Source organism: Theobroma umbraticum, unplaced genomic scaffold (assembly GCF_002168275.2).
Source record: "Theobroma umbraticum cultivar Fairchild unplaced genomic scaffold, ASM216827v3 scaffold_67.0, whole genome shotgun sequence".
Classification (NCBI taxonomy): domain Eukaryota; kingdom Viridiplantae; phylum Streptophyta; class Magnoliopsida; order Malvales; family Malvaceae; genus Theobroma; species Theobroma umbraticum.
In genome coordinates, this window is record NW_018397262.1 from 3,615,319 (window position 1) to 3,642,692 (window position 27,374).

Sequence of the window (27,374 nt, forward strand, 5' to 3'; positions counted from 1 at the left end):
CAAATGACTCGAAAAATAAAGCTGAAAAGGACATTACCAAACAGCAAGGCGCCCTGTTGGCAGATAACTCATTGTCTCAACCACGGTGAAACCTGTTACCTCTTTTAAATTGACCAGCTTCTAACATGTTGTCTCGAATCTCTTTGTATCTTGTGACCGCTTCACACGTACACCTCCCCCAGTCCTTGCTTTCACCTTACAAATTGCAGGTTCATCATAGGTGGCTTAAGCGTTACGGCGCCTTCAAAATACTGTTTCTATAAAATATCAATATTTCCTTCTCTTTATAAATATATACATAAAATTCATTAAAATTTTTCTCAAAGAAAATTAAAAGATTAAGGCATAATTCTTGAAGAAGTATATGAACTATTTTATAAATTTAAATAAATTTTTATAATTAATGATTGATTAATTATTATTATTTAAAATATTTTTATTATTTTATATTTATATAATTTTATTTAAAATTTTTCTAATAACATAAAAATATTTTTATATTTATTTTTTATTATTATAATCCTTTCGACCAATTCCGGTGTCATTTGACAGGAATATAGAACCCAATAATTGATTTAAATAATAATATGAATATAAAATAAGGCATTACCTGGACGACATTTTTTCGAAGAAAACTAAAATTGGACAAAGGAAAAAAGAAAAAACATTTCCCAACGACGAAACACAATCCGAAAAAGACATTTCCCCTCCTTTCGTTCCTCTCTTGTCCAGTGAGTTTGCTTCAGTTATACGATAGCGTTTTCCAATGAGGAAGCCAGTCAAACAGCATACCTTACTGAGAACTAGTATTTTTTTTAATTAAAATAATTACTGCCCAGAGATCATAGTATAAAATGGAAATTGCTGGTGTTAGTAACTGTCATTCCGTTCATATTATACATTAGATTCAGAACCCTGGAATTCAAGTCATTTGATTCAGATTCGTCCTTCCTTATTTCGTTTCAGAACAAAAGCTCCATGAAAGTTCTATTTTCTTCCCTTAATGATAGTGATTTGGGTTATCGAAATTAAGTGAAAAAGTTGTGATCATTCTTGAAGTGGGTTTTGTTATTCTTTGGTGTTTATAGAAATGGGTTTGATGGAGATATCAATGCTGCATCATGTGGGAATAGTTTTGATGTTCCTTTGGATGCTTTCGTACTTCAATCTTTGCCATCCAGTTACTTATTTTGTGTCTCTCATTTATCTCTACTTGGTAAATCTTTCCTTTTCTTCTTTTTTTCATTGACTTCTTTTCTTTTGGTTTGGAATTGGCATTTTTTGGGTGGAAATTCCTTTTATTCTATAAATTTTTTGTCTGATGGTTTCATTTCTTTGTTAATTAAAGGTTCATGAAAGGTATGTTATGAGATTGAAGAGGAAATTGCAGTTTGAGGAAAAAAGGCAATCTTCTAGGAGAAGGGTATTACTCAATTTCTCTTTTTATTTTGTTTTAAAAGTATTGTTGTATTTTGATCGTGATTGTTTGAATTATCAGTCATTTTATATAACTTTTTATCTGGGTTATTCTGATTCTTAATAGGTTTTCATTTTCAAATATCTAAAAGTAACATTCAACTTTATCAAATCTTTTTCTTTTCTTTTTTAAAGGAGGTTTTGCATTCTTTTTTGTTGGCTCAAATGGCTGCTTTTGTTTATCAATATTGGTCTTTCGGATATAGAGAAAAGGTTTGGAATTTAGTCTTTATGAAAACATGGATAAGCATCTGCCTTGCAACTTTATCAGGGTCAAGTTTTGGATTCTTGATTTTGATATTGTAAAATCTGTTCCTTTAATGCTTTGTTGGTCTTTTATCTCCAGGTACTTTCTGATTCTGAATCAGTTCGGTGGTTAAACCATGCTGTTGAAAAGATATGGCCTATTTGTATGGAACAGATTGCATCACAGAAGATTCTGCTTCCTATCATACCTTGGTTCTTGGAGAAGTACAAACCGTGGACTGCTGTATGAATTTTTCTTTCTTAGTACTTTTGTTTCATGTTCTTTTCTTTCATTCTCTTTATCTCTTGAAAATCATTACATAAAGATTCTGTTTTAGTGCAAATTCCAATTTTTGTTAAAGTGGAGGCAACATCAGTTGATCCCTGCTCGTTTCATACCATTCTAGCTTATAATACCTTTTGTTTTATTTTTAATTTTATATCCAAGTCTGAACACAGTATAAATTAATGAGCGGTGAATAAAAGGGAGTTGGGGGTGGGGGGGGGGGGGGGGGGTGCGCGCGGGTTTCATGAACAAAGTATAAAGTATGAGCATCTGAATTTATGTACCTTTTAATTTCTGAATTTGTGATACCTATGGCATGAATAGAACTCTATAGCACTAATTGAGCCTACAGGCTCAACATTGCTTTATGCCTGTGAAATTACTTTCAATGACCAGCAGATGGTTATTTTCAGATCCACTTTGTGAGTTTTGATGTTAATGCTGCTATGAATGCAGAGAAAAGCCATGGTGCAACACTTATATTTGGGAAGAAATCCACCTTTGTTCACAGAGATGAGGGTTCTTCGTGAATGCTCGATGATGACCACTTGGTATATGTTTCCCCAATCCCTGTCTGTGTAATCATTCTAGCTATGATTTGTCATTTCAAATTTGCCCATAGTAGAAATTACAATGTAACGCACGCAGGTACTGGAGTTGGGAATGAATTTTCTTACAGCAGATGACATGAGTGCAATACTTGCTGTGAAACTAAGGAAAAGACTAGGATTTGGAATGTGGGCAAAGTTGCATATAACAGGCATGCATGTTGAAGGAAAGGTACTGATAAATATGGAATAGTTAATTTTACCAATTATTTACTATTCAAGTTGCACATGGAAAGAGGATGGATATGAAATTTTATGGATGCAATACAGAAAAGGGGGATGCATCTGTACCTCTGTTGGAAGAGGTATGGAAGGGCTAGTAGGGCTTGAAAGAAATGAGAGTATACCTGTATAAAAGTAGGAGTTGAAATTGATTATATCTATGATCTATCAATGAATTTAAATGATCAAAAGTCTAACTATAAGCCTACCAGAAGTAAGGTTTCAATTTATTGTGGAAGATCTATTAAGAAGAACGAACTGTCTTGTGGACTGCTATTCGTATGATTGTGCTGATTATTAGTTTCTACCAGAGGAGTTTTGGGTCAACATAACACCTTTTGTGTAGAGTATGAGACATGGATACTCGTGTCAAGTCCTTTCTGTGGACAAGGAGGAATGTAAACTAATTGAGTTTAAGGATGGTAGACTATGTCTGGATTTTGAAACTTTTATACACTGTTGGATTTCTTAAGATTCAAGACATGGCATCACTTAGTTCTTGTCCCATCCCACCCCTTGTGAACACTCATTTCCATGGTAATTAGCATTATTACTCTTTTGCGCTGTCTTGCAGGTTTTGATTGGGGTGAAGTTTCTCCGGCAGTGGCCTTTCCTTGGCCGTCTACGAGTATGCTTTGCTGAGCCTCCATATTTCCAGATGACTGTGAAACCCATCTTTACACATGGACTTGATGTTACTGAACTTCCAGGGATCGCCGGATGGCTTGTAATAACTCCTTTTTTTTCTCCAGAATAAATCTTCAAGATCTATTTCCTCATCTATCACATTCTCCCAATCTTACTGTGTATCATCTTTTGCTTGGCTAGGATAAGCTCCTCTCGATTGCATTTGAGCAGACCCTTGTTGAGGTTAGGTTTTAAACCCTGGTGCTGTACAAAAGTGATTTTTTTTATCTCCATTGTTTTCTAAGTTTCCTAGTCATGTTCCCTAAGTCCTCCATGTCATAAATTCCATCTTATATGCTGCAAATGAATAATGCCAATTCAGGATGCACTAACAGGTTTAAGTTATAAGCAGTACTTCTCTGTGGATTGAACTTTAGCTCTAAATTTTTCTCATTTTGCAGCCCAATATGCTGGTTGTTGATGTTGAGAAGTTTGCTTCACCCCAGCCAGGTAATTTAGTCATTATCGTCCCCATTTTTCATGCACTCTTATATATATATATATATATATTAAGTTTTGATTTCATTTCTGATTTTATAACCAGTTAACTATTCTCATGAGTTAGTACATGTTTTGGCATAATATATTGAAGCTATGAGACTCATTGGCTCATCATGTTGCTTAGTGTTGAGAGTGATTGTAAGACACAGTTTGAGTCTGACATTGGTATATTTAGCTTTTTGAAGGTTTGCCTTATATTTGGAGGGTCATCCGCCTTGCCCACTATGAGGTGTTGGATACGTGTATGATTTTTTGGGTACTTAAGGAAAAATGAAGAGTTGGAATGATATAGTTTATGCTTGCTTAATGTTGGTTTTTTTTTTTTTTTCAATGGAAAGGAATGATCATCAAGGCTAGAGATGCATTGATTAATTAAGACTAGTTTTCTTTTGTTTACTTTTCCTTGCTTATATGTTAAAAGTTTGCCTTGTCACTGAATATATATTGCAGAAAACTGGTTTTCTGTTGATGAGAAGCAGCCTCTTGCTCATGCCAAGGTTGAAGTTATTGAAGGATCTGATATGAAACCTTCAGATTTCAATGGTTAGTTTTAAATCTAGTTCTTATCTTTCACTTAGGCAGTATCTGGTTTATGCTCAATGGGTGGATATAAATTTTCAGGGTTGGCTGATCCATATGTGAAGGGGCAACTTGGCCATTTTAGATTCAGGACAAAGACACACAAGAAAACTTTGTCTCCAAAATGGCATGAGGAATTTATGATCCCTGTCTGCACGTGGGAGACACCAAATGTACTAATGATTGAAGTTCGTGACAAAGACCATTTTGTTGATGATACCCTTGGGTTGTCTCTGAACCTTATAAATAACCATTTTGTGTAGTTATTACTTTATTATGGATACTTTTTTGAGGCTCATGTCCTTGCAGTACGCTATGTGGATTGCTTTTTTGTTAGCCACTACTGCTGTCTATATAGCATCCTTTGCAAAGAATATTGTTTCTATGAAATTGAAGTAAGTGTATTTAGGCATTTCATAGATATTAGTTTCCTGACCTTGGCCTATTGAGGTATAAACTTATTATTCCTTTTGTTGTCACTGGATAAAACAATAATGATCCTAGAAAAGTTTTCTTGTTTTTATTTTTTGTCTAGTTTGACTAAATGATTATACTATTTATTGTTGTTGTCTTCTTAATGGTATTGTATATTTTGTGTCCTTGTAGTCTCTCTCTCTCTCTCTCTTTCTTTACATTTGAGTAGTTTGATGTTTTTCCAGCAATAATCCATGAGATTTGATATCTTCTATTGTTGCTTTTGTGGTGTTAATCTTAATTTCTTTTGGCTTTTGCCATTGTCAATTCAGTTAGCAGTTGCTGGAAATAGCCATCTTATGTTTCTTAGTATATTTTCTGCGTACTTTGTTTTCCCATTTCATTTCAACATGTTTGCAAGTTCTTCTTCTGATGTACTCTTTTGTTACAATTTGCAGTAAATGCACAGTAGATATTAGTGATTATAGGGGTGGCCAGAGACATGACATGTGGTTGCCTCTTCAAAATATTAAAATGGGAAGACTGCATCTTGCAATAACAGTGCTTGAAGATAATAGTAAGGTAATTTATTTTAGGTGCTATTACTCAGCCGCTGAAAGTTTGAAGGTTTTTACACACAATCTTGAATATGCAAAATGCTTTTATGAGTTAAAGAGATGTGCAGAGAAACTTAATACTAAATCTGTGGACAACTACACAGGGGAGAGACGATGCAGTTGATGGTGAATTATTAAACAAGGAAGATATACAGAACTCCTTTGCAACTAACACTGCTGATAAAGGTCCATTCTCGCCTTCATCTTCAAAGAAATCTCCAAACCTGCCAGATCATTTTGAACCTATAAATGTTGAAGGACAAGAAGAAACTGGGATATGGGTGCATCATCCAGGAAGTGAAGTGTCACAGACTTGGGAACCCAGAAAAGGGAAGGCTAGAAGCCTTGAGACACGGATTCATAGAGTGCCTAATGATTCTTTTGGGAGTACCCTTTCAACAGCATCTGGATCCCCTAAAAGTGACCGTAGTAGTGCTGATGAAAATCCAGAAGCAAAGGATCGAGTGAACAGAGTTAAGTGGGGTTTTCAAAAGATCAGTTCTGTATTTCAGAGGAGTCCCAAAAGTGAGGGTCACTCAGGCAGCCTTGGAGAGGTGGTTCAATCTCCCCATGTGAACCTCAGAGCAGTTAATGACGAGGAGGTTTTGGTGAAGTTGGTAGTAGATGACAATCTTTCAGTGCCTTCTTCTGACAAGGTCTCAAATGAGGGAAGCTTGAGTCCTGTGGGAAGTGGTCCTGAAAGCCCAAGCAGAATGAAGGGTATGGCAAAGAGTATTTTAAAACATGCTGGGAAATCTGCTCGTAGCATTAAACATGTTCTTTCCCGTAAAGGGTCAAAAAAGTCCCGGGATCTATCAGCTGTCAAAGAGCAAGAGCTTTTAATAGAATCTGACTCCTCTGATGATGAATCATCGTCTTCCCCTGGAGTCAAGAGGATATCAGGTGTTTCCAATCCCGTGTCCAGTTCCAGTGGTATTGATGATACTCATGATACTCAGGAACATGCCATTCTAACAGATTCAAACAACCAAGTAGACCCTGCAATAAATGTTGAGGAACAAGGAGAAAAAATGAGTGTTAAAGGCCCAAATGATATAGATGATGATGAGGTGAGCAGTCCCAGTAAGATCAGAGATGGACTGGTTGAGTCTCCAAAACGTGAGAAAAAGGTAGAAAACTCTTCTAACAATGAGGAAGATTAGGTTTGCTGAGGTCTGTGCATTTATTGAATTTTTGGGTTTTTTTTTTTACATCCATGGATAAATAAATATAGACACAAGTTTTGAAACAGTGATACAGCAATAGGAGTTACATGAATAGCATACCTATAGATGGACCCCCCTTGTAAATCTTCCTGTTTTTCTCCCCTTTGTTATACAATCTGTAATTTATGTAAAATTTGAAAATGAAATAGTTTGTACATGCTAATAAACTACTCTTGAGTGGAAAATATAATGCCCCTATTCCATTTTTCTGGGTTTTTGATGAGTAAGTTCTAGAGCAATATGGCTGTAAGTCTCCTGATGATTGATAGTCAGGGCCATTTGGCTTGGTTCAAACCTTTCAACACTTGCTTGTCTAAGCTGGATAGATTGACATTCTAAAAGCTTATCAATTTTCTCTTGGCTCAAACTTAAGGGGTCAGATTCCTGAATCCTAATAGGCTAATATGCAATGACAAACACACAGGTGACCATTTATACTTGGTCCAAGAATTAATTGTGTTGTGTCAAGATTTTGGCATTACAAAAAAAAAAAAAAAGAATGGTAACAAATGATAATATCAAGAAATTCAAGCACTATTTATGACCTGTTTATTAAATACATTAAACTGCTTGGTGCCCAAGACTCTTTAATTGGGCCTAGTTTTACTTAGATTTTGACATTACATGATACTCTTAACTTAATAAACACGAATTAATCACTTACTTTTATGATTTTTTTTTTGTATTGCTACTATTTTAAAGATCAATTAAATAAATTAGATATATTAAATTTAAAAAATTAATTATTTAATACGATTATGTAAATGAGTCAATACAAATCAATTTATAACTTACAAAAGTTAATCATCATTAATTTGTTGATAAAAAGACAACAATACAAATTTAAAAAACTTATTTACATATTTACTCACTTCCTTTTTTAACTTCTTTTCACTTATAAAAGAAAAAGATTTATTTTGGTTTAGATTTATTTCGATCTTTAACATTTTTTATCTATCGTGAGAATCCCACAATAGTGAAGAGTTTCGATCTCATACTTTTAATATAAAAAATATACTTATTAATTAAAAATAAATTCTTATAAATCTAAAATTTTACTGATGCAAAATCTATTATTTATAACAGAAACCGGCAATATCTATGTAATATTGGAAGGTGGTAATTGTTCTTTTGTTTTTTTTCTTTCATAAATAGAAAGCCCATCGGATCAGTCCACCGTTTGTTTAACAAACCGCCAAAGAGCTGACAGCGAAAGTAATGTACAAGCAACGGCTAACGATAATTCCAAAACCCAGACATCGTGCTTCCCTATACAATACGAAATCAAAGATAACATTGTAAATGAAAATACTCTACATAGCAATAAAATATGCTTTGAATTCTAGCATACGGCTTTGATCTGATCGTTTTCATTTTCCTCAAAAAAAGAAAAAACCACCGCTTTAAGCGGAATTGACAATGCTGAAATTGAGATTCATAAGACCTTGTCTATTTTCTCCTCCTTTTAATCATTCTTCCTTCAGTTTCTCTCCAAAGCAACCCATCAGTTTTGCTCTGCGATCACGAATGGGGTCAGACACGACGTCGTCGCAGTCATCTTCGGTTCTCTTGTTTCGTCAGTTGTTTGAGAAAGAATCCTCTACCTACACTTACCTCCTTGCTGATTTCTCTCACCCTGATAAACCAGCCCTTGTTAGTATTTTCTTTGTTTATGTTTATGTTTTTCTCTTGGATGTAAATTCTGGGTTTTGTTTGTTTTTGGGTTTTTAATACTCTGTTGTACGATGAAATGATTTGTGCAGTTGATTGACCCTGTAGACAAAACGGTTGATAGAGATTTAAGTTTGGTTAGAGAATTGGGACTGAAGCTTATATATGCTATGAACACTCATGTACATGCTGATCATGTCACTGGAACTGGTCTCATCAAGGTTTTCTTATCTTTGATATCTCAATTTTACTCTACACTGTTATTTCTTATTTTAGCTTATTGGAGGAAGAAATTCTATTACATCAAACTTCGATTTTTTTTCCCTAGTACGTGTTAAAGGCCATCATGTTTGAGTCACGTAAGAGTTAGTTTTCTCCTATCATATAAGTCTCAATCTCCCTTCCCAAACTTCAAACCTGCTATTGCCAATTTATGTACGTAAATGTGATTGTTTCTTGTAGGGCAAGGTACCTGGCGTTAAATCTGTTATTTCAAAAGCGAGTAGTTCCAAGGCTGATGTTTTTGTTGAACCTGGCGATAAAATCTGTTTTGGGAATCTCTTTCTTGAGGTAAGCATGCATATGCCCAACTGCTTGTGTGGTCAGTTTCCTTGTATGCATGCACCTTTTGAATAATGCTAGAGAAAATAGCTATGATCTTTATGTGGTATTCTGTTAGCACAATGGAGTCAGAGATGTGACAGAGTGAGGAGTGTACTTGTAGATACCATTATCAGCATTCTAATGGCATTTTTCTTTAATTAATATTTTTATTTTGTTGTTTGGTTGGACCCTAAAACTGCAGTATGGTGTAATGACCAGTAACAAAATAATGGCAATTACATCTACTGCTGTAAAAATCAATTCCTTAGCTTACGGATGGAGAATGCAGTTTCACTGTATTCTGTTTGAGTTCTTGGTCATTGCATATGCAGCTGCTAGAATATTCTTACCCCAGAGGAGCAGAACACAATCACTTTATTTGATTCCATTCTAGTCCCTACTCCAGTCCATCAGATTGCAGTTTCCAAGATGGTTTATCCAGTTCCTCCTAGTTTAGTTTGAGAATCAGAATTTTGATGCGACCAACATATAAATTTTTTCATGTTAACTTTGCCAATTAAATGCTGGAAAAATTGTTTCTTTATTTTTTTCCTGAGAAAAGTAGCCCTGACTTCATAGGGTAGCTTTTGCTGTTAGAAATATAATCGACGTTAATTGTGATGTTTATTGAATTGATCAAAAATTTAGGATCCAACTAAATCACAATCTGAATAGCATGAGAATCATGATTCTTTATGAACTTGACAACATTGCAGTAAGCATAACTGGTATAAATGACTGGAGATGCCTATTCCTGACAGTCTCACATGTAACATTAATTTTCCCTCTTGACTGCTGAGCTATTAGCAAATTGCCAGTTTGCCATTGGCCTTTAATGGGTAACCAACTTCCTATCCGATGCTTAATACAACAGAATATTTTCCTCCACTACCTTTTTTGAAAGATTGGAGAAAGTACCTACTTGTGATGAAATTTGATTTATGGAAGGTCCATCATTTAAGGATAAATATTGATATACAAGTTAGTGTAGATTCCTGGTTCATATACTTGGTGAAGATTCTGTAGAATTTTGAAACAAGAACTTGCATTTCTGGAGTTTCTAAATGCAGAGTGTTTTGAAAACTTGTTTTAAGAAATATGGCTGCATGTATGATATGATTGGAATTGCATTGATCTATGAAGAACAACGAATGGTCAATGCGGAAAATATTTAATGTCACTACGAAGTTGTGCCAGACTGATCTAGACTTCTATATCATAAACTATATTCTAATTGATATGCATAAATGCAGGTTCGTGCCACTCCTGGCCATACAATGGGCTGTGTTACCTATGTCACAGGAGATGGACCTGATCAGCCTCAGCCAAGGATGGCTTTCACAGGGGATGCTCTGTTGGTAAGGGGTTGTGGGAGGACTGATTTTCAGGTATAATGTTTTGGAATATGGTCTTGCATCTTGATCAACAAAATAAAATGAAGTAATAATAACTTTGTTAACATCAAACGATCAGAATCATTAAAAATGCTCGAAGCAATCTAACATATTAAGTATGTCAACCATCATTGGCTTCCTTATGCATATGAAGATTTTTGTGTGTTCCTATGTGATGCTACTACTAGATACTGAACCACTGATGTTTGTTCCATGTAGAGATTTTGGAATGAATAATTGACTGTTTTGCAATTAAATTTGCAAGCTCTGTTTGTATTTCAGAACAATAAGACCGGATTGTTTTGATATTCATGGGAAGCATGCACCCAGCTGCACATTTTTCTACTCTTCCACATATCAACATTTACCTTGTTATTTGGCTGCACATAGTTGGTAATACTGTTTGCCATTCACAAGCCTGATGGTAAATTAATCATTAATTGAATTGTTAATAATTTGACATTCTGTCTGATCAGTGAGGTGACTGAAACTATTGAGTTATAGGGTATATTCTTTTTGCTGGGTATCACAATGTGCTGGTTGCATATGCAACAGAGATATGCCAACTTCCTTTCATAAGGATGTTGCCATCCATATTTGGGTTGTCTTCTGGGATATCTGTTCTGCTTTATATATGAAGATAATGTTCTTTAGTGCTCCAAGGTTCAGTACCAATTAATTCTTTTTGCAGGGTGGAAGTTCACAGCAACTCTACAAGTCAGTGCATTCACAGGCAAGTATAGGAGATATAGTCATTTACTTTATAATGTCAAGCAAAAGTTTCTTCATAGTTTTTGTTTTTATTTTCCTTGGGGGGAGGAGGGGGGTTTCCTTTGAGATTGCTCAATTCTTTTTTGTAATTATCAGAATTTAAATGAAAAAAGGTTCATTTTTGTTTCATTGGTCCAGATTTTCACATTGCCCAAGGAAACATTGCTATATCCAGCTCATGATTACAAAGGATTCACAGTAAGATATGACTTCATTCCTCTTGTTTCATACATATATAAATGGTTGTTTCTTATATGAAACTCACTGATTATAGGTAACCACAGTGGGAGAGGAAATGCTGTACAATCCTCGCCTAACAAAGGATGAGGTATTCTTTTTTGGAACAATCCATCTTTGTTTTTCTGTGGGAAAGAAATGATCATGTCTGTATTGTCAAATGGAAATAGAACCCTTCATTTCCACTCTTTTTCTCTCTGGTAAGATTATGTGTTGGAACATTTCTGGAGCACCCACTAGTACTGTCTGTGACATAATTAAATAAGTAGCATGTTGCTCAAATTTTAGGCATCCTCTGGAATCATAACAGGGAAAAGAGAGATGGCTTTTTTACTTTTGAAAAATAGAAATATTAAATGATTGACTGCTTTCTTTTGTATAAAAGTTATCTTACTTTTTTTTGGGTTGCGAGAAGGGGTTTCCTTTTGTTTATGAAGACTTGGTTCTTATCTTCAACTCCATTAATTCACTGCATTATCGTTCACCTAATTAAAATTTCAAAAAGTCTGCAAAATGTATTTTTTATGAGGCCAATTCCCTTGGATGGTACTAGTATCAGTAACTCTGGCCAGGGTAAAAATGGGGAAAGACAGTATTCGCTTTAAAACATGTTGATGTTATTGTACATGAAAAATCACGACATTCTTGCATTTGATGGATGATTAGTCTTCATCATGTCCACAGAATTCTCATGTCAATTATTTTTCCTATCAGCATATTGATATTTTTGAAATACGCTTTTGCAGGAGACATTCAAAGGCATCATGGAGAGTAAGTTGATGCTCAATACATCCAGTTTATGGATAACGAACATTTTGCATCTGTGACTAGTTTGCGATGACAACTTCTAATTTCTCCTCTCTTTTTGTTCATTTCTTTTATTGGTGCAACAGATCTTAACTTGCCATATCCTAAGATGATCGATGTAGCAGTGCCAGCAAATATGGTCTGTGGATTGCAAGATTTGGGTTCCAAAGACAGATGAGGCTTTACCGGACTACCACATGCACAGATTTTATTCATATTATAAGCCGGGTCTGTACATGATTTGGATATGCTACATATATGCCTATTAATGCTACTTGATTGTAAAGAATCAAAAAATAAACAATCAAATAAATAAGCAAGGAATAAACAATTGTATTATGTTGTAACTTGTAAGCCTGAAACAGTATCATCTCTCACTCAAACCATCTAAAGTTGCTGGTTTTGTCACCTCACTTCGTATCCGGTCTAGAGTAAAGCTGTGTTAAAGAGACAGTTGCAGACTGAAACTGAGTTCTTGAATGTTTTTTTCTCCCTTCTGAACTGTACAATTGAGTTTGATGTCTAGAGTACTAACAATCTTATTTGTCCCTACCTTTGATGCGAATAATATGCTACGTTGTCCTAAGATATGATATCTTGTTATCTTCTCTATACTTGGCTCTTGTAATTGTCCTTGCAGATTCCCCAGTCTTCAGGTTAAAAACTAGAAGTAAGAATGGTAAGATTACACCAAAACTTTGTTTTTCCATGGACCCCCAACATTTGGTATGGAGAAAAACGCCACTCAAATTCTTCCATGGTGAGGCTTAAAGATGGCTTAATCATAGCTAGGCCACAACCTGATGGGGACATTCATCCATATCCTCTATTATGGACCCACCTAGTTTTAATATTATTAGATAGTTACCAATATAGACCAATTACACAAAATAATTGGATTTTCCTTTCCTTTATCCCAAGGCCTCCTAAGGTGTGACTATTTTTTGTTTATGCTCCAAAGAAGAACTGAAAAATTGAGTTTAAAAGCCAGAATGCAATATATAGTATTGTGAAGCAAAAAGTCCTTCAGCTTTAAGAAACTTTGCCTTTTGGTTTTACCTTTTACTATAATTTATAAAGCACAAACATATCAAAAGACCAAGAAACAGGACTAAAATCCTACAGTTTCTGTGTGTAACCAAGGCATGATTCCATCGCTAAAAGATAGAATTTTGCCTAAAAAAGGTTTACCTTTACTTTTGCTGTATACGTGTATCTTCCAAATTTAATCCATTTTCACACGTAAATAAAATAATAAAAAACAATTCATTGTCTAATGGTTAGTCAAATCCAGAGGACAAAACTGGTAGCCAGACCAGCTTCCCAAATATGATCCCACCACTCATTAACAAAAACCCTTAATATCAAAGTAACAATTTTTTGTTTTTCATATTTCTTTTTTTTCTTTTCTAGCTGATCCATCACCATAAGCAGATCCCAATTCACAACCAAGAACTCCCCAAACCGCAAAGACAAAGGAGAAAATGAGTGGTGAAGAGAAAAAACGAGCTGTAGTTGTAGATCACCAGCACCATCAGTATGGAACTTTCCAAGGAGTAGCCAACTACCCTCCTCCGCCTCCTCCACAGCACCAGCACCATCATCATCAGCCAGCTATTGGGTTTCCTCAGCCTGTTCCACCTCCTGGCCTCCATGAACCCTCTGCTCCTCCTCCTCAATATTACCCCCAACCCCAAGGTTACCAAACTGTTCCAGGTACTATACCCTACAATATAAGCTTTGCTCTGTTGTGATTCGTCAATCAAAAGGAAAAAATTTGGGGTTTGGGTTTATGTTGGATGGAAGAAAAAAGTTGTTTTTTAAGAGTAAAGATCCGTGTTTTTGATGTTTTGGAAGAAAGGGTGTTTAAATATTAGGAGTTCTATGGCTGAGAAATTATACAGAACAGGCATAGATATATAAGCAGCTTTGATCTTCTTCTTCTTTTTTTTTTTTTCATGTAATCGGAAGAACTTTTGATTCTTGGGGATGATTGAAGTTTGTAAAAGCAAGAATTCTGGGATTTGGGTTTTTGATAGATGGAAGAAAAAGAAGGGTTTTTTTGGGGTTGTGACCTGAATAGGGGTGGGAAAGAACTTTTTTTGCTATTATAGCAGAGATGTTTTGCTATAAATTTCATGATAGTTTAAGAGAAATGGAAGTCAATTTCAGGAAAAATGAGAGATAAATGCATAGATACAGTATACAGTCATTAATTCATAAACCAAATCCTTCCACAATAAGTAAAATATCGCAGTGTGATCAGGGTATTTTGACTATCAAGTAGAAAATTACCAATAATGATTAACAAACAACCTTAAACTTGAAGGAAACATCCATAAAACCGTTTAGGAAGTGGTGGAAATCTCTATATTTGACAAACTGATCTTAGATGCAAAAACAAAAGTTCATTTATAATCATGCAAAACGTGCTTCTATCAAATGTCAGAGGATGTTCTATGTGATTAAAAACTTAGGTTGCTAAAACTCATATGAAGAGTGAAAGTTTTGAGCGTCAAGGAAATGTATGGCTAGTTCAGTGTAAGGTTGGTATGTTTTGTAATTCAACTTGGCGTGATCAAGTTTCTTTTCTTGTATATAATTGTATCGATAAGAGTTTTACATGAACTGAAATGATTGTTCTTAATCAACTAAGCATGCATTATATTGGCCAACTAAATGAAAAATTTTTATTCTAAATGTGCTTTCTCCCTTATATCTTTTATGTCCTAGGATATGCTGTCGCTGAAGGAAGACCAGTAAGAGAGCGTCGCCTACCTTGCTGTGGCATTGGTATTGGATGGTTCTTGTAAGTCATAATTTTAGTTTTCCTTGTTTTAAAAGTTTTTTAAAATATAAAGTCAAACAAATAACAACTTAATGAATATGTACATTGACAAATTATTTTCCTTTATCTCCAATTGTCGTGGGCTAAAAACCCCTCTAGACAGGAAAAAAGAGAGAAGTTACAGGTTGAAAAAATGGGAAATTGATATATCTGTACTATTTTGTTGGTCTCCTATTATTGGAAGGTAACTCTATTAGAAAGCTGAGAGGATAGCTATGGTTGATAGCGTTGAGTTTTGGGGGGGTATGAAGAGACCTGTTAATGGGACAAGTATGATCATGATGAGAATGTTTTGGAGGTGGATGTGTGTGGATACAACAAAATACAGGATAAGAAATGCAAGGCAGAGCCAGCATCAATTGAGGCTTACTTGAATATGACTTACTAAATAGTTTTTTCCTTTGCAACTGCAAATGAGTTGGCAATCAGTTAATTACACTATGTTCACATTTATGCTTGACGCAATAAACATAGGCGAAATGTATAACTCTTTATGTCACCTTAAAGTTCCCATGTCCATGAAACAGTGTTCTTAAGGAAAAGGCTGCGAGACACCCCAAAATAATGGAAATCTTCTAAAATGGATTCAATTGACACTTGGATGTGTACCCAAAACCCCATATTGTTACCCAATCCACATGACATAATAGTTTTATACAAATCCATGTAATATATATTGTTATCTTGATTATTTTCTGCATTTGTAGTATTGTTAAATATTTTATGAATATTATTTTTTTCTTGATTTAAAGGTTTATCATTGGTTTCTTCCTTGGGGCCATCCCCTGGTACATTGGATTGTTTATTCTACTTTGTGCAAGAATAGACTACCGAGAGAAACCAGGATATATTGCTTGCACAATTGCTGTGAGTATCTTTTCTATCAGTTTTTTTTTTTTTTGCAATTTTTGAAAGCCATGCTGCATAGAACTGATTTTCATCTTTCTCATTTTGTATGTTAATGTTTTACCTTCTATGTAAATATTTTATCTGGTACGAACAGTTGTATCTTTGGGCTATTGTCAATCGCCCAAAGTTCAAATATACCTTCTCTCTTTTTGTTAGGTTCTTTTAAGTTTTGCTTTACCATCTAAAGAATTTGAGAAATGAAAGTGAAAGATCAGAAAATTTAGTTTATAAGTCAGAAGTAGTGAACAGATGAAAAAGAAATCTATATAGTTAGAATTGGTAATGAGGTTGCTCAAAGGTCATTAAATTCATAATTTTGATTATGTGAAAATGATCAGAAACTACGCGAAGTGCTTGCATAGGTTATTTATTCTTTGCAGGCTCTTGGTATTCATATCAATGTGCACAACTGGGATTCTAAATCAGGGCAGGGTAGTGATTATGAATCTAGAAACCTTATCCTGGTATGTAACTTTTACAACATATATTTGAGTGTGTGACCAGAAGGGAAATTTTGGGAAAGGCAGTAGATGGAAGACCACTTGTGTCATAAAGGGCTTTTCCTAATGAGGAATCTCAAAAATTGCACAAAGTTTCTTCCGGCATTAATGTCTCTGTCTACAGATTGCGTTGGCTTCTACATCTCTGTCTACAGATTGCATTGGGTTCTGCATATGTTGCTTAACAGGTTTAATAATCTCTAAATGGGTTAACCATTTTATTATCCTGCATTTTGGAAGTCTTGGAAACAGATTTGAGATTTCACACGATGCAAGTGGCTAAACTTACTATCATTGAATTCTGTGCTAATGTGCTGTCTGTTAATCAATTTGTTGTCAAAATTTACATGTTCTTAGTTTGATCTGTGGAATTGATTCTCACTATGTGGATGGGTTACTGCTCAAGAATAATAAATAGAGAGGTGTAAGCTATGCTTGGCTCACTCTCACTAAAGTCTAGTTGGAAAGTCCCTTGTATTCTTTCTTTTTCCTTGCTGAGAGCTTTTCCTTCTGTTCATCTTTTTTTTTCCCAGTCATTATCTCTTTTACAGAGATGATCTCCCATACAGCCTTGCTGCATATGTTGTAATAATATTTCTCCCAATTCGACTGGTTCTGCTTCTTGTTTAGCTTATGTTTTCAAGCCATTTTTTAAGTTGTCTATTAAATACCAATAGAGAAAAGAAATTGTCTGCCGCCTTTCTTCCTCTAGTGCAACCATTTTAACAAGACTGCTGCTTGTGCAGGCCATTCTGGCTACAATTGCAATTATTCTTGGTGTAACAAAGGGGGTTCATGATTGGTAAGCTCTTCCGAGAGTGTAAAGGATGGAAAATAATGTATATGCCTTTTCCTGAAAGCTATCTTTATGACAATTTGCTAGAAGATTTGTGTGAACTATTGTGGAAATCATGAATGATGGAACATCAGTAATATCTGTTTATTATCAGTGCTTGACAGCAATGCAGATTGTGAATTTTACTCTATAAAGTTTTACTTAGACTTATTAAGCAAATATGAACCATATATGTGCTAATTGTATCAGTATGCATGGTATCTATCTATACCTAACAAGGAAAACTTAGTTCAGTTGGATACTGTTAACAGAAGTGGGTTATTTTTTTGAATGTGAGTTACCACTGAATTTTGTAGCAGCTGGTTGGTTAAGTGGTTGAGGCTTTTGGCAAAGCAACAACCACACGCACTTTCCAATTACATATGATGTTCATGAAGAGCATATTTGCAAAATCATATGTTTCATTAGGAATGGCTGCTTTTTGCACTGTACAACACAGAATTCGAGCATCTTTTTTCATTGGTCATTGATATGGATGGAACCTGAAGTGAAACCGAGTTCACTTTGGAGCTTTTAATCATCTTCTCGGGAGGTGGATGAAGGTCATGATTGTGGTGTGTTGTTGTTGCAAGCTTTTGGACAATGGGAACTCACATGGTTTTAGCTACGTGTGAGCCATTTTCAAGATTTTCGATATGGTTAACAATTTCAGATGCCAAGCACTGAAATCGACATCGAAGGGTGTTGTTATAAAATCCATATTTTTCCATTATCTAATTATGCCGATGTGGTTAGTGCATTAGTTATTACTGAGACAGGCAGATTTTAAACATAAGATAGTATTGGGTTTGTAGTAATTTTCCTGTCAAAAAGCTAGTTTGGGATGGGATTCTACCCCTGTATGAATAGAAAGCACTCCAAGTCTTAGGCATCTCTAGCAGACGCTAATTGTGTAAATTATAGATAAGTATATTTTATTTATCCATTAATTCACCCTAAACCCCAAGTCAATTTTAACCTTACCTGCTAACCCTCCCAAAATTTTCAGTCTGGCTGTCGTTTAGCCGTGAGCTGCCGTTGCCACTCTCTTCTCTTTGCCGTGAGATTTTTGCCTCTTAGCATTAGATTTGTGCATCTAGAACGCAATTTCTTTGCTTAAATTTCAATTTGCATGGTCCTATTATTGTTATTATTATTATTTAATCCGAAGCTGCTGTTGATTTGTGAAGAAAAGGAAGTTTTTATTGTTGCACCATTGCATTTCTGGAAAAACGCATGATTGAATTGATTGTGTTTTGGGTTTAGTAGGAAATTCCAAAATCAGTCGAATAATTGTAAAGTTCGGAATAAAACACTTCAAAATAAACATATATTTTATACTTTGACAATCTTAATTTTATCGTGCATCTTTTCATAAATATGTTCTGTGTCGAATGTAATATTTGTTAGACATTTAATTTTTAGTATTTCGTTTTTTAATTTAAAACGAAAAGCGATTAATTGAACATTGATGAACATACATAGCAAACAACAATTTCAAGGTTCAATCGCTTTTATTCCTGAGGTTTTCAAGTGAACGGAATTATGATATTTATATATCTATATATATATTATTTGAAAAACATGTAAAACCAAACCATATAATTCTTATCAATGAAGTTATACGTTATTAATTTTTCCTCCTGTTACAATTGCTTACGTGAAAGAACCTAATCTAAAAGTTAAGCATAGCCATAATTTTTTTTAATAAATTAGCAATATAATTCAAAACTTAGATTTTTTGTTCTTTCCAAATTTCAAATCTTAAACCTAAAATTATGGGAACAATACATGTTATATCAATTAAATGTCCATTCAAAATCAATCACGTTAAGAGACATGTGCTCCAAGTTTAATTCTTTTTTCTTAATAACAAGAAAGCTTAATTTTATAAAGAAAAACAAAAGAAAAGGCACATTATATTAAGAAAAATAGTCTAACATAGTGTCAATAAAGTTTATCGACGGGATTAGAGATTTGTCACATATGCATTAAGATATATTTAAAAGAAATTAAAATATTAAAGGATTCCAATTTTTGCAGTGTGAAGTACATAAAAAAGGTATTAGGGTTAAAGAGAAAGTGACATACTGGCGTCTTGCAGGAAGTAAAGATGGCAAGGCGTTGCACGTGGAAGAGGCTGACGCGGGAGAGACTCAACAAGAAGTTTTCAGAGCAACCCTTGCCCAAGGTCCAAGAAAAGGAGGACATTAAAGAAGCTGCTCCTCCTCCTTCGATGCCACCTACTACTTCGAATGCAAGAGACGATATTCCCCCTCCACGCGCAATATTTGTTATTGAGAATGCCTCCCTCAAAAAGGGCTATGTCGGAAAGGTAAGACCCAATCTTTTTCTTTCCTCCTTCCTGTGATTATTAGATCATTTGCTCTGTGTTTACGGCTTTGCAAGTAATTTTTATTTTTTATTTTTAAAATTGCATTCGTCTCCCCATCTTTTAGAAGTGGAAGCTTTTGAATTCTGATGAAGATGATAGTTTCCTAAGGAAACAACGGAAGAACCTCGATGATTATCGGCCTGATATTGTTCTAGAGGTCCGTTGGTTGATCATCAAATTTTCAGTCTTATCATGTTGCCACCTTGCTTTGCTTAACCGGTTTTTATCCCTTTCTTATATGGTTAGGTTCTCAAAGAAATCTTCGCTACTCGGCTTAACGATAACGATAGGGTAAGAGCCATCTTTGTGAAAACTGACGACGGGCTTCTCTTCCATGTCAAACCACACGTTCGTATGCCTAGAACACACGAACCCTTCTATGGTATCGTGCTGTAGCTGTTGGAAAGAAAACGTGTACGAGTCCCAGAGACAAATGAAGTGCTCATTCAACAGCTTGACGGGCCTTTGACGCAGTGTTTACCTTCTAACTCTCGTGTAGTTGGGGGGTTTCATGCCTTTGTTTTATTCTTTGGAGTTGAATGTTTGGGGTACCAAATTAAAGCATAGCATTGCTGGAATTAATGCAGGACTCTCTTACAATGCAGAAAAAGTAATGGATATAAATGATTATCTTTCGACTATGGCTGATGATGTAACTCCTGTTTTCGTGGTATGTTTGTTGTTTTATTGAAGATGGAAAACGTCATGCTTGTTTCTGCTTAAATGTGTGTGTAGGTGGGTGCAATGGTTCGTGGGAAAGTTAACAAGACTGGTACAGATAATTACGTTTCAAGTAAGTTTTCGTGCAAATGGATTGTTTGACTGGTTTTTCATGTGTAAAGACACAAGGATTGATGGAACATAGAAGAATTTTCCTTTAATGATATCAAATAAGCTGGAATTTATTCTTTTCCTTTTACAGATTATATAGTAGATTGTTGAATGAAGAGTAGCTTTATATTTTCGTGCTATTATCTGTTTTTGCAAATTGCTGAAGACCAAGTGTTGTGGTCTTTTGTAATTGATTTAATCGAGTAATTATCATACATATATGGTGCTTAATAAGATGGGATGTTTCTAATTTCATGCTATTTCTGCTGATTGAGGATCATATACTTGCTATAGCTCGGAAATGTATAATGTTTTTGCTGCTGATCAAGGCAAGCTGTGGTTTGTTGTTGCAGTTTCTAATTATCCATTGAGTGCGGCGTACAGTACAGCATTGGTCTGCATAGCACTGGCAAACAAGTGGGAGCTCCACTAGTAAGTAGTAATGGTGGATGATTACGTTTTTCTTTCCATTTTAATCAACATTCATCATGTGTTTAACTTAAAGAAATTATAGGCACAGATTAGTTTTAAGACGAATTAACATACTTGTATTTAAGTTCCTAATTATAAATATCTTTAAGTTTTCTTATCAGTTCCTAATTGTAAATACTTATGTTAGCTTAGTGCAACATATCTCTTGTCCACCAACCACACTGACCCTTCTCACATCTAGTGTGATGCAAACAGTTTGAGTAGCATCGGTGTAGGGTATAGGGCGATTAGGACGTACGGCTGTGTTAAAGGGGAATAGAGATTCCAACTTTGTAACATATAATAGACCAAGTGCTGGCCAGTCTCATCAATAAAATTTTCAATATTTTTTAAAACCAAATAAATAAATAAAAAGCTTCTAAAACTAAATAATGGAGGACCAAAGAAATTCTACTAATTATTAAAGAATTATATTTCCAGAAAAACAAGTCTTGAATATTATGGGGTTTAGTGCTCCAACATATATAACTTCTGTCCAAACTCAATAATTTTAACCGAGTCTAATTTGTGGCAATCTAGACTCTGGTATTGCCTTCTCCCTTTTATCTTAAAGTGATGATAGAGAGAAAATTAAATAAAAAAAAACATTATATTTTTAAGAATATTTAAAATGACAATTTAAAATTCACTCTAATATATTATATCTAAACTTTTAAATAAACTTGTAATCTGTTCTTTTTGGACTATTGCAACTTGTGGCCCTATGCAATGGTAATAAAAATACTATAATAATAAGATACTTGAGGTGCAATTTTTACATGCTATCTTTTATTGTCTAATGTATTAGATAAGAAATTATGACACTCAATTTTCACGTATTAGATAAATTTTGTTATTATTAATTTATAATTGTTATTGAAAATATAGTTAATAATATTTATTTAAAATAATAATTTAAAAATAAAATAAAAAATAGTATTTTATTTTTATTAATAATTTTTTTACATATAAATAGATAGATACATTAAATAGTTATCAACATTAACTTCCAAGTTAGTATCCTATTATTATAAAATTTCATATTAACAAGTACACTTAAATTTTGTTCAATTTATTCTTTTTAATATTGAATTTTGTTCAATTTAATTCTTTTAGGTGGCACAAAAATTTTTTTGGGAAACATTTTTTTTTGAAGTCTGTTACATCATCACTGCTATGTCAACATGTCAGTGTCATGTTAGCATTTTATTTCCATGTTATTGCTATGTCAGCAAATTTTGACATATTAGCATGACGTCAGCAACAGTAACAATAAGATTAGACAATATTAGGGAAAGGAACTCAATCATATAAAAATTTAAAATCAATTGATTAAATTAATCAGTTTTAGGTAGATTTACTAAATTAACTAAAACACCATAATACAGAGACGTATTGAATACTTTGACCATATAATAATCAATTAAATATAAAAAACTATAGTTATATCAAAAGCTAATACTTTTTGTTTATTTATATAATTTAATTCAGCTAACTAATATTATGTGTAAGCCAAAAAGAGATTTTAATCAATTTTGACAACACAAGCAATTGAACAAAAAAAATTCAATATTAAGCAAAGGTTAAGAAAACTCGTGCAAAATCCATACAAAACTCGTGCTTTAATTAGGTAATAAAATATTATAGGAAACGTATTTATTTAGGCATAAGAATTATGACAAAATTATGAATATTTTTTTAGATTTTAAATAATGAATGATGGTCATTCAATTTAAAGAATTAAATAATTAGATTAAGTCTCATAGAAATATTTAACAATTACATGTTAAAAAAAATTTATCTTTTGTCCTAAAACAATTCTTTTCGACTTTTCAACTTTTCGGTTATTAACAATTAAGGCTATCAATAATAAAGGAGATTAAGAAAGTAACAATTATCAAGTAAATTATATTAAAAAATCATAAAATTTATATTTCGTAAATAGTATGTCTTTAATACTGTTATTAATTTTTTATGATTAATGTAGAATTTTAATTTTTGATACAATAACAACAATAGTTATTTAATATAAAAGCAAAAGATCTACTACAAGAAAATTATAGATCAAAATACACGTACCTCAAAAATGATTCAAGTACCTCATTTTCAAAAAAGATTAAATTATAAATAAAAATACAAGTATCTCAAAATGCAATTCAAATGTCTCACCTTCAAACGAATACACATTTCTTCTTTTTCTAGGGTTTTTGGTTTTTTAAAAATAGTTGCTAATTAATTATAACCGATTAAATAGCAACCATTTCCGTGGACATACTGACTCAATTTTCTTTTAAGGCACTGCCACTTATAGGATTTAGCAATGACCTGCTTTTGATGCATGTCATGAGCAATACATAATGAAAAAGTATAAAAAGCCCTTTTTATTTTCCTTAATTACAATTAACCCTTTATGTAAATAAAGGTAGTAAAAATACTATGACAATAAGAAATCTTGGCCCTCAATTTTCATGTGACACCCTTTAGCAAACTGTTAATGTATCAGATAAGAAATTTTGGCACTCATTTTTCACGATTATATATGTATTGGATAAATTTTATAACTATTAATTTATATTTGTTACACTTAATGCTTCATTTGAGTCTAAGTTTTGATTTGACAAACAAATGAATAGATAGAAAAATAAAAAAATTATATATTTTGGTTCATTTTGCTGTAACATGCTATCAATAGATAAAGAGAATAAATGTGTAACGTAAGAGACAGGTCAATTAGCATTTAAAGATATGTCAGTTTTGATTTGACAAATTTTGTAACTATTGATTTATAATTGTATTTTGGTTCATTTTGCTGTAACATGCTATAAATAGATAGAGAGATTAATGCATTTTCTTAGGTGTAATGTGAGAGATAGGTCAATTAACATTCAAAACTAGGTGCTTCTTCACCCTTTGACACGTTTTCTTTTCATGTCTTTTGTTACAATTGACGAGGATATTCCTTCCATATCAAACATTTTCACTATGATTTCTTCTCCTCACCAAACCTACTACACTTATATACATCTATCATTATCCTTTCATATCCCATCTTTTTCAAAGAAAGCAAAAGAGAGGAAAAAAAATGACATCAAACTTCGTTAAGAACGAGCCTTATGGCCTTGATTTGATTAGTAGGCTTCCTAACACACTTTCGTCTGAGATTTTATCACAGCTACCAATTGATGAAGTTGTACGAACAAGTATCTTATCAAGGCGGTGGAAAAGCTTATGGAGGTATGTTTCTCGCCTAGATTTTGATCCAAAACGAATGATGAAACCAAGCAAACATATTCTTTATCGGGAGAAAAAGAACTCGCATAGACATGGAATCGATAATTGTTTGAACCATGATGTAGAGAAAGAGCTTTTCAATGTTGTTATGATGATTGAGAAGGTATTGTTTTCTCATAGATGTAACTTGACTAGTTGCAAGATCATTCATTTTCCTGATAGCTGCAAAAATGGCCAGCTTAAAAAATGGATTGAATTTCTTGTATCAGAGAAAGGGATACAAGAACTAGCTTTCACTTGTGAGGAATTCCCTTTTCAACAAAACGTTATTGGTAGATTTACTGATTTAAAATTGAGTTTGCCATCAGGGATTTTCTCTTGTACAACTTTACATGCACTTGAGTTGACTCATTACAAACTTGAAACTGACTCCCCATTTGATCATTGCAATAATCTTCAAACCTTGAAACTTAAATTGTTGTTTCTTACAACTGAAACCCTTGATGGAATCATATCTAATTGTGCTTCTTTGGAGCATTTGAGCCTTTCCTTTTGTACCGGGCTCGATCGAGTTTGGATTGTTAGTGAGAATGTTAAAACTGTGGAGCTAGAGTACTTGAACGTGCATGAAATATACTTATCAACAATGTCCCTTGGTGTTTTGGTGCTTGATACTTTAAAATGTCCACCCAAAAATTTGGTTATCAATGCCCCAAATCTTAAGGTGTTTCATGCATATTGCAATGGAAAAGAAAAAGGTCCACACCATTTTCTCAAAGATCATGGACCTATGAAGGTTGCAGAAATTCTAGAGCATTGCAATGGTCTCTTAGTAAGCATTTTCACTAGCTGTTTTGTTTTTACTAAATTACACTATATTTCATATAATATCATATCTGATCATATGAATGGATTATTTTTGTTGACCTTAGAGACTTGGAAATGATCGAAGTCATCACTTAAAGGATGACTCAAGCTTGTTCGAAAATATATGGACACTATCAATTGACTTGGATTTGAACAATATAAGAGAAGTGTTGATACTTGCTATTGTTTTACGAGTTTGCACCCATCTGAAGCAACTTGAAATCAATATTCCGGTACGTCATTGCTAATTATATTTATCTTAATCTTGAGAAGCTATTTTATACAAAAAAATTTCGATTGAAGTATATACATATATATACTATCTTCTAGATTAAAGCTTAATTGAATGAAATGCATTCTGGTTTGTGTATTTTTAGGAAATAGATTGCGAATGGAAGATAGGAACCTCAGATCATGGTACCCAAAATTGCTTGCTTCCATATTCAGAGTCCATGTTATGGGATAAAAGGGAGCTATGTGATTGTATCACGCATAGCCTAAACATAGTATCCATAAATGGATTCAATGGAAAGAAGGGACAATTGGAATTTGTTAGGCATCTTATAACAAAAGCTACTGTGATGAAGAGAATAAACATCTGCTTCTTTGATAGCTGTTCAAGAGAAGGAGCTGAGGCAACACTTGAGTTATTATTATTGCCAAGGTCCTCCATCAATGTTTCTATAGTCTTGAAACCAAGCCCTGAATTTGTATCAACTAGGAATGGTGCAAATTTTGAAACATGGATCTCAACCCTCAAATAGTTTTATATATGTGTAGGATATTTATTCTCACTAAGACTATTAATTTATTTTTGTCGTTACAACTTTTGAACTCTTATGTATAATGTTAGTAATAGAATCAGATTGTGCCACCACGATCTATTTAGATACATGAGAACATGATTGGTATAATGTATCAAATCTAAACTTTTAAATAAACTTGTAAGCTTTTCTTTTTAGGCCATAGCAACTTGTAGGCCTTAGCAATGGTAATAAAAATACTATAATAATAAGGCATCCCAAATTTTATGTGCTACCTTTTATTGTCTGATGTATTAGATAAGAAATCATGACACTTAATTTTCATGCATCAAATAAATTTTGCTATTATTAATTTATAATTGTTATTGAAAATATAATTAATAATATTTATTTAAAATAATAATTTAAAAATAAAATGAACAATAATATTCTATTTTTATTAATAATTTTTTTACATATAAATAGATAGATACATTAAATAGTTATCAATATTAACTTCCAAGTTGGATCCTGTTATTATAAAATTCAACATTAGCAAGTACAATTAAATTTTGTTCAATTTATTCTCTTTAATAGTGAATTTTGTTCAATTTAATTCCTCTATCTGACATAAAAATTTTTTAGGAAACATTTTTTTTTGAAGTCTATTATGTCAGCACTACTATGTTAACGTGTCAATGCCATGTCAACAAATTCGACACATCAACATGACGTCAGCAACAATAATGATAAGATTAAACAACGTTAGAGAGAGTAACTCAATTGTATAAAATTTTAAAATCTAGTGATTAAATTAACCAGTTTTAGATAGATATATTAAATTGACAAAAACACCATAATGCAGGGACGTATTGAATACTTTGACCATATAATAACCAATGAAATATAAAAAACTATAAGTATATCAAAAGTTAATACTTTTTGTTTATTTATATAATATAATTTGGCTAACTAATATTATGTGTAAGCTAAAAAGGGATTTTGATCAATTTTGACAATACAAGCAATTGCACAAAAATCAAATTCAATGTTAAGCACAGTTGAGGAAAACTCGTACAAAATCTATGCAAAACCTGTGCATTAATTAGCTAATAAAATATTATAAGAAACCTATCTATTTAGGTATAAGAATTATGACAAAATTCATGGATATGTTTTTAGATTTTAATTAATGAATGATGGTCATTCAATTTAAAAAATTAATAATTAGACTAAGTCCTATATAAGTATTTAACAATTACATGTTAATAAAAACTTGTCTTTTATACTAAAACAGTTCTTTTCAACTTTTCAACTTTTCGGCTATTAACAATTAAAGATATTAATAATAAAGGAGATAAAAAAGTAACAATTATCAAGTAAATTATATTAAAAAATC

General features: G+C 33.2%; 4 protein-coding genes across 5 annotated transcripts; all 4 read left to right on the forward strand.

Moving 5' to 3' along the window:
- The first annotated feature begins 661 nt into the window (after positions 1-661).
- LOC110419173 (C2 domain-containing protein At1g53590) lies at positions 662-7,085 on the forward strand. Its single transcript, XM_021432096.2, is given in 13 exon segments — positions 662-1,216; positions 1,349-1,423; positions 1,823-1,966; positions 2,465-2,540; positions 2,543-2,559; positions 2,657-2,788; positions 3,413-3,565; positions 3,667-3,708; positions 3,927-3,975; positions 4,477-4,569; positions 4,648-4,831; positions 5,478-5,601; positions 5,741-7,085. Coding segments are annotated over 13 exon segments (2,274 nt in total). The 5' UTR covers positions 662-1,090; the 3' UTR covers positions 6,800-7,085.
- Positions 7,086-8,139: 1,054 nt separating this feature from the next.
- On the forward strand, positions 8,140-12,864 carry GLY3 (glyoxalase II 3). Its single transcript, XM_021432375.1, has 9 exons — positions 8,140-8,515; positions 8,626-8,754; positions 8,996-9,103; positions 10,390-10,524; positions 11,222-11,263; positions 11,440-11,499; positions 11,576-11,629; positions 12,285-12,309; positions 12,432-12,864. The coding sequence occupies exons 1-9, from the start codon at positions 8,282-8,284 to the stop codon at positions 12,521-12,523; spliced, it is 879 nt and encodes a 292-aa protein (XP_021288050.1). The 5' UTR covers positions 8,140-8,281; the 3' UTR covers positions 12,524-12,864.
- A 764-nt stretch (positions 12,865-13,628) lies between these two features.
- LOC110419491 (large ribosomal subunit protein eL20z-like) lies at positions 13,629-17,551 on the forward strand. The gene is made up of 4 exons (XM_021432564.2): positions 13,629-14,061; positions 15,079-15,154; positions 15,946-16,060; positions 17,349-17,551. The coding sequence occupies exons 1-4, from the start codon at positions 13,830-13,832 to the stop codon at positions 17,406-17,408; spliced, it is 483 nt and encodes a 160-aa protein (XP_021288239.1). The 5' UTR covers positions 13,629-13,829; the 3' UTR covers positions 17,409-17,551.
- A 2,558-nt stretch (positions 17,552-20,109) lies between these two features.
- Positions 20,110-26,041, forward strand: LOC110419884 (putative F-box protein At1g67390). 2 transcript variants are annotated; one of them, XR_016351423.1, is made up of 4 exons: positions 20,110-20,625; positions 21,017-21,095; positions 24,307-24,368; positions 25,298-25,431. XR_016351423.1 is itself a non-coding variant. In XM_089784161.1 (4 exons), exons 1-4 carry the CDS (start codon positions 23,674-23,676, stop codon positions 25,994-25,996), a joined length of 1,596 nt encoding a protein of 531 aa, XP_089640287.1. In that variant the 3' UTR covers positions 25,997-26,041. The 2 variants fall into 2 exon arrangements, 1 of the variants encoding a protein (XP_089640287.1); XM_089784161.1 differs by lacking the exons at positions 20,110-20,625; positions 21,017-21,095 and adding exons at positions 23,674-23,711; positions 25,610-26,041 and having other exon boundaries at positions 24,195-25,197; positions 25,298-25,465.
- The last annotated feature ends 1,333 nt before the right edge of the window (positions 26,042-27,374 follow it).

Excerpts from the sequence above, each read along its gene's own strand:
- GLY3 (XM_021432375.1), top strand. The coding sequence starts at position 8,282 with ATGCTGAAATTGAGATTCATAAGACCTTGTCTATTTTCTCCTCCTTTT. Across the intron at positions 8,755-8,995 it reads CTGGAACTGGTCTCATCAAG|GGCAAGGTACCTGGCGTTAA; the intron begins GTTTTCTTATCT and ends TGTTTCTTGTAG. Across the intron at positions 12,310-12,431 it reads ATTCAAAGGCATCATGGAGA|ATCTTAACTTGCCATATCCT; the intron begins GTAAGTTGATGC and ends TTGGTGCAACAG.
- LOC110419491 (XM_021432564.2), top strand. The coding sequence starts at position 13,830 with ATGAGTGGTGAAGAGAAAAAACGAGCTGTAGTTGTAGATCACCAGCAC. Across the intron at positions 15,155-15,945 it reads ATTGGTATTGGATGGTTCTT|GTTTATCATTGGTTTCTTCC; the intron begins GTAAGTCATAAT and ends CTTGATTTAAAG. Across the intron at positions 16,061-17,348 it reads ATATTGCTTGCACAATTGCT|GCCATTCTGGCTACAATTGC; the intron begins GTGAGTATCTTT and ends CTGCTTGTGCAG.
- LOC110419884 (XM_089784161.1), top strand. The coding sequence starts at position 23,674 with ATGTATTGGATAAATTTTATAACTATTAATTTATATTT. Across the intron at positions 25,198-25,297 it reads AGCATTGCAATGGTCTCTTA|AGACTTGGAAATGATCGAAG; the intron begins GTAAGCATTTTC and ends TGTTGACCTTAG. Across the intron at positions 25,466-25,609 it reads AACTTGAAATCAATATTCCG|GAAATAGATTGCGAATGGAA; the intron begins GTACGTCATTGC and ends GTGTATTTTTAG.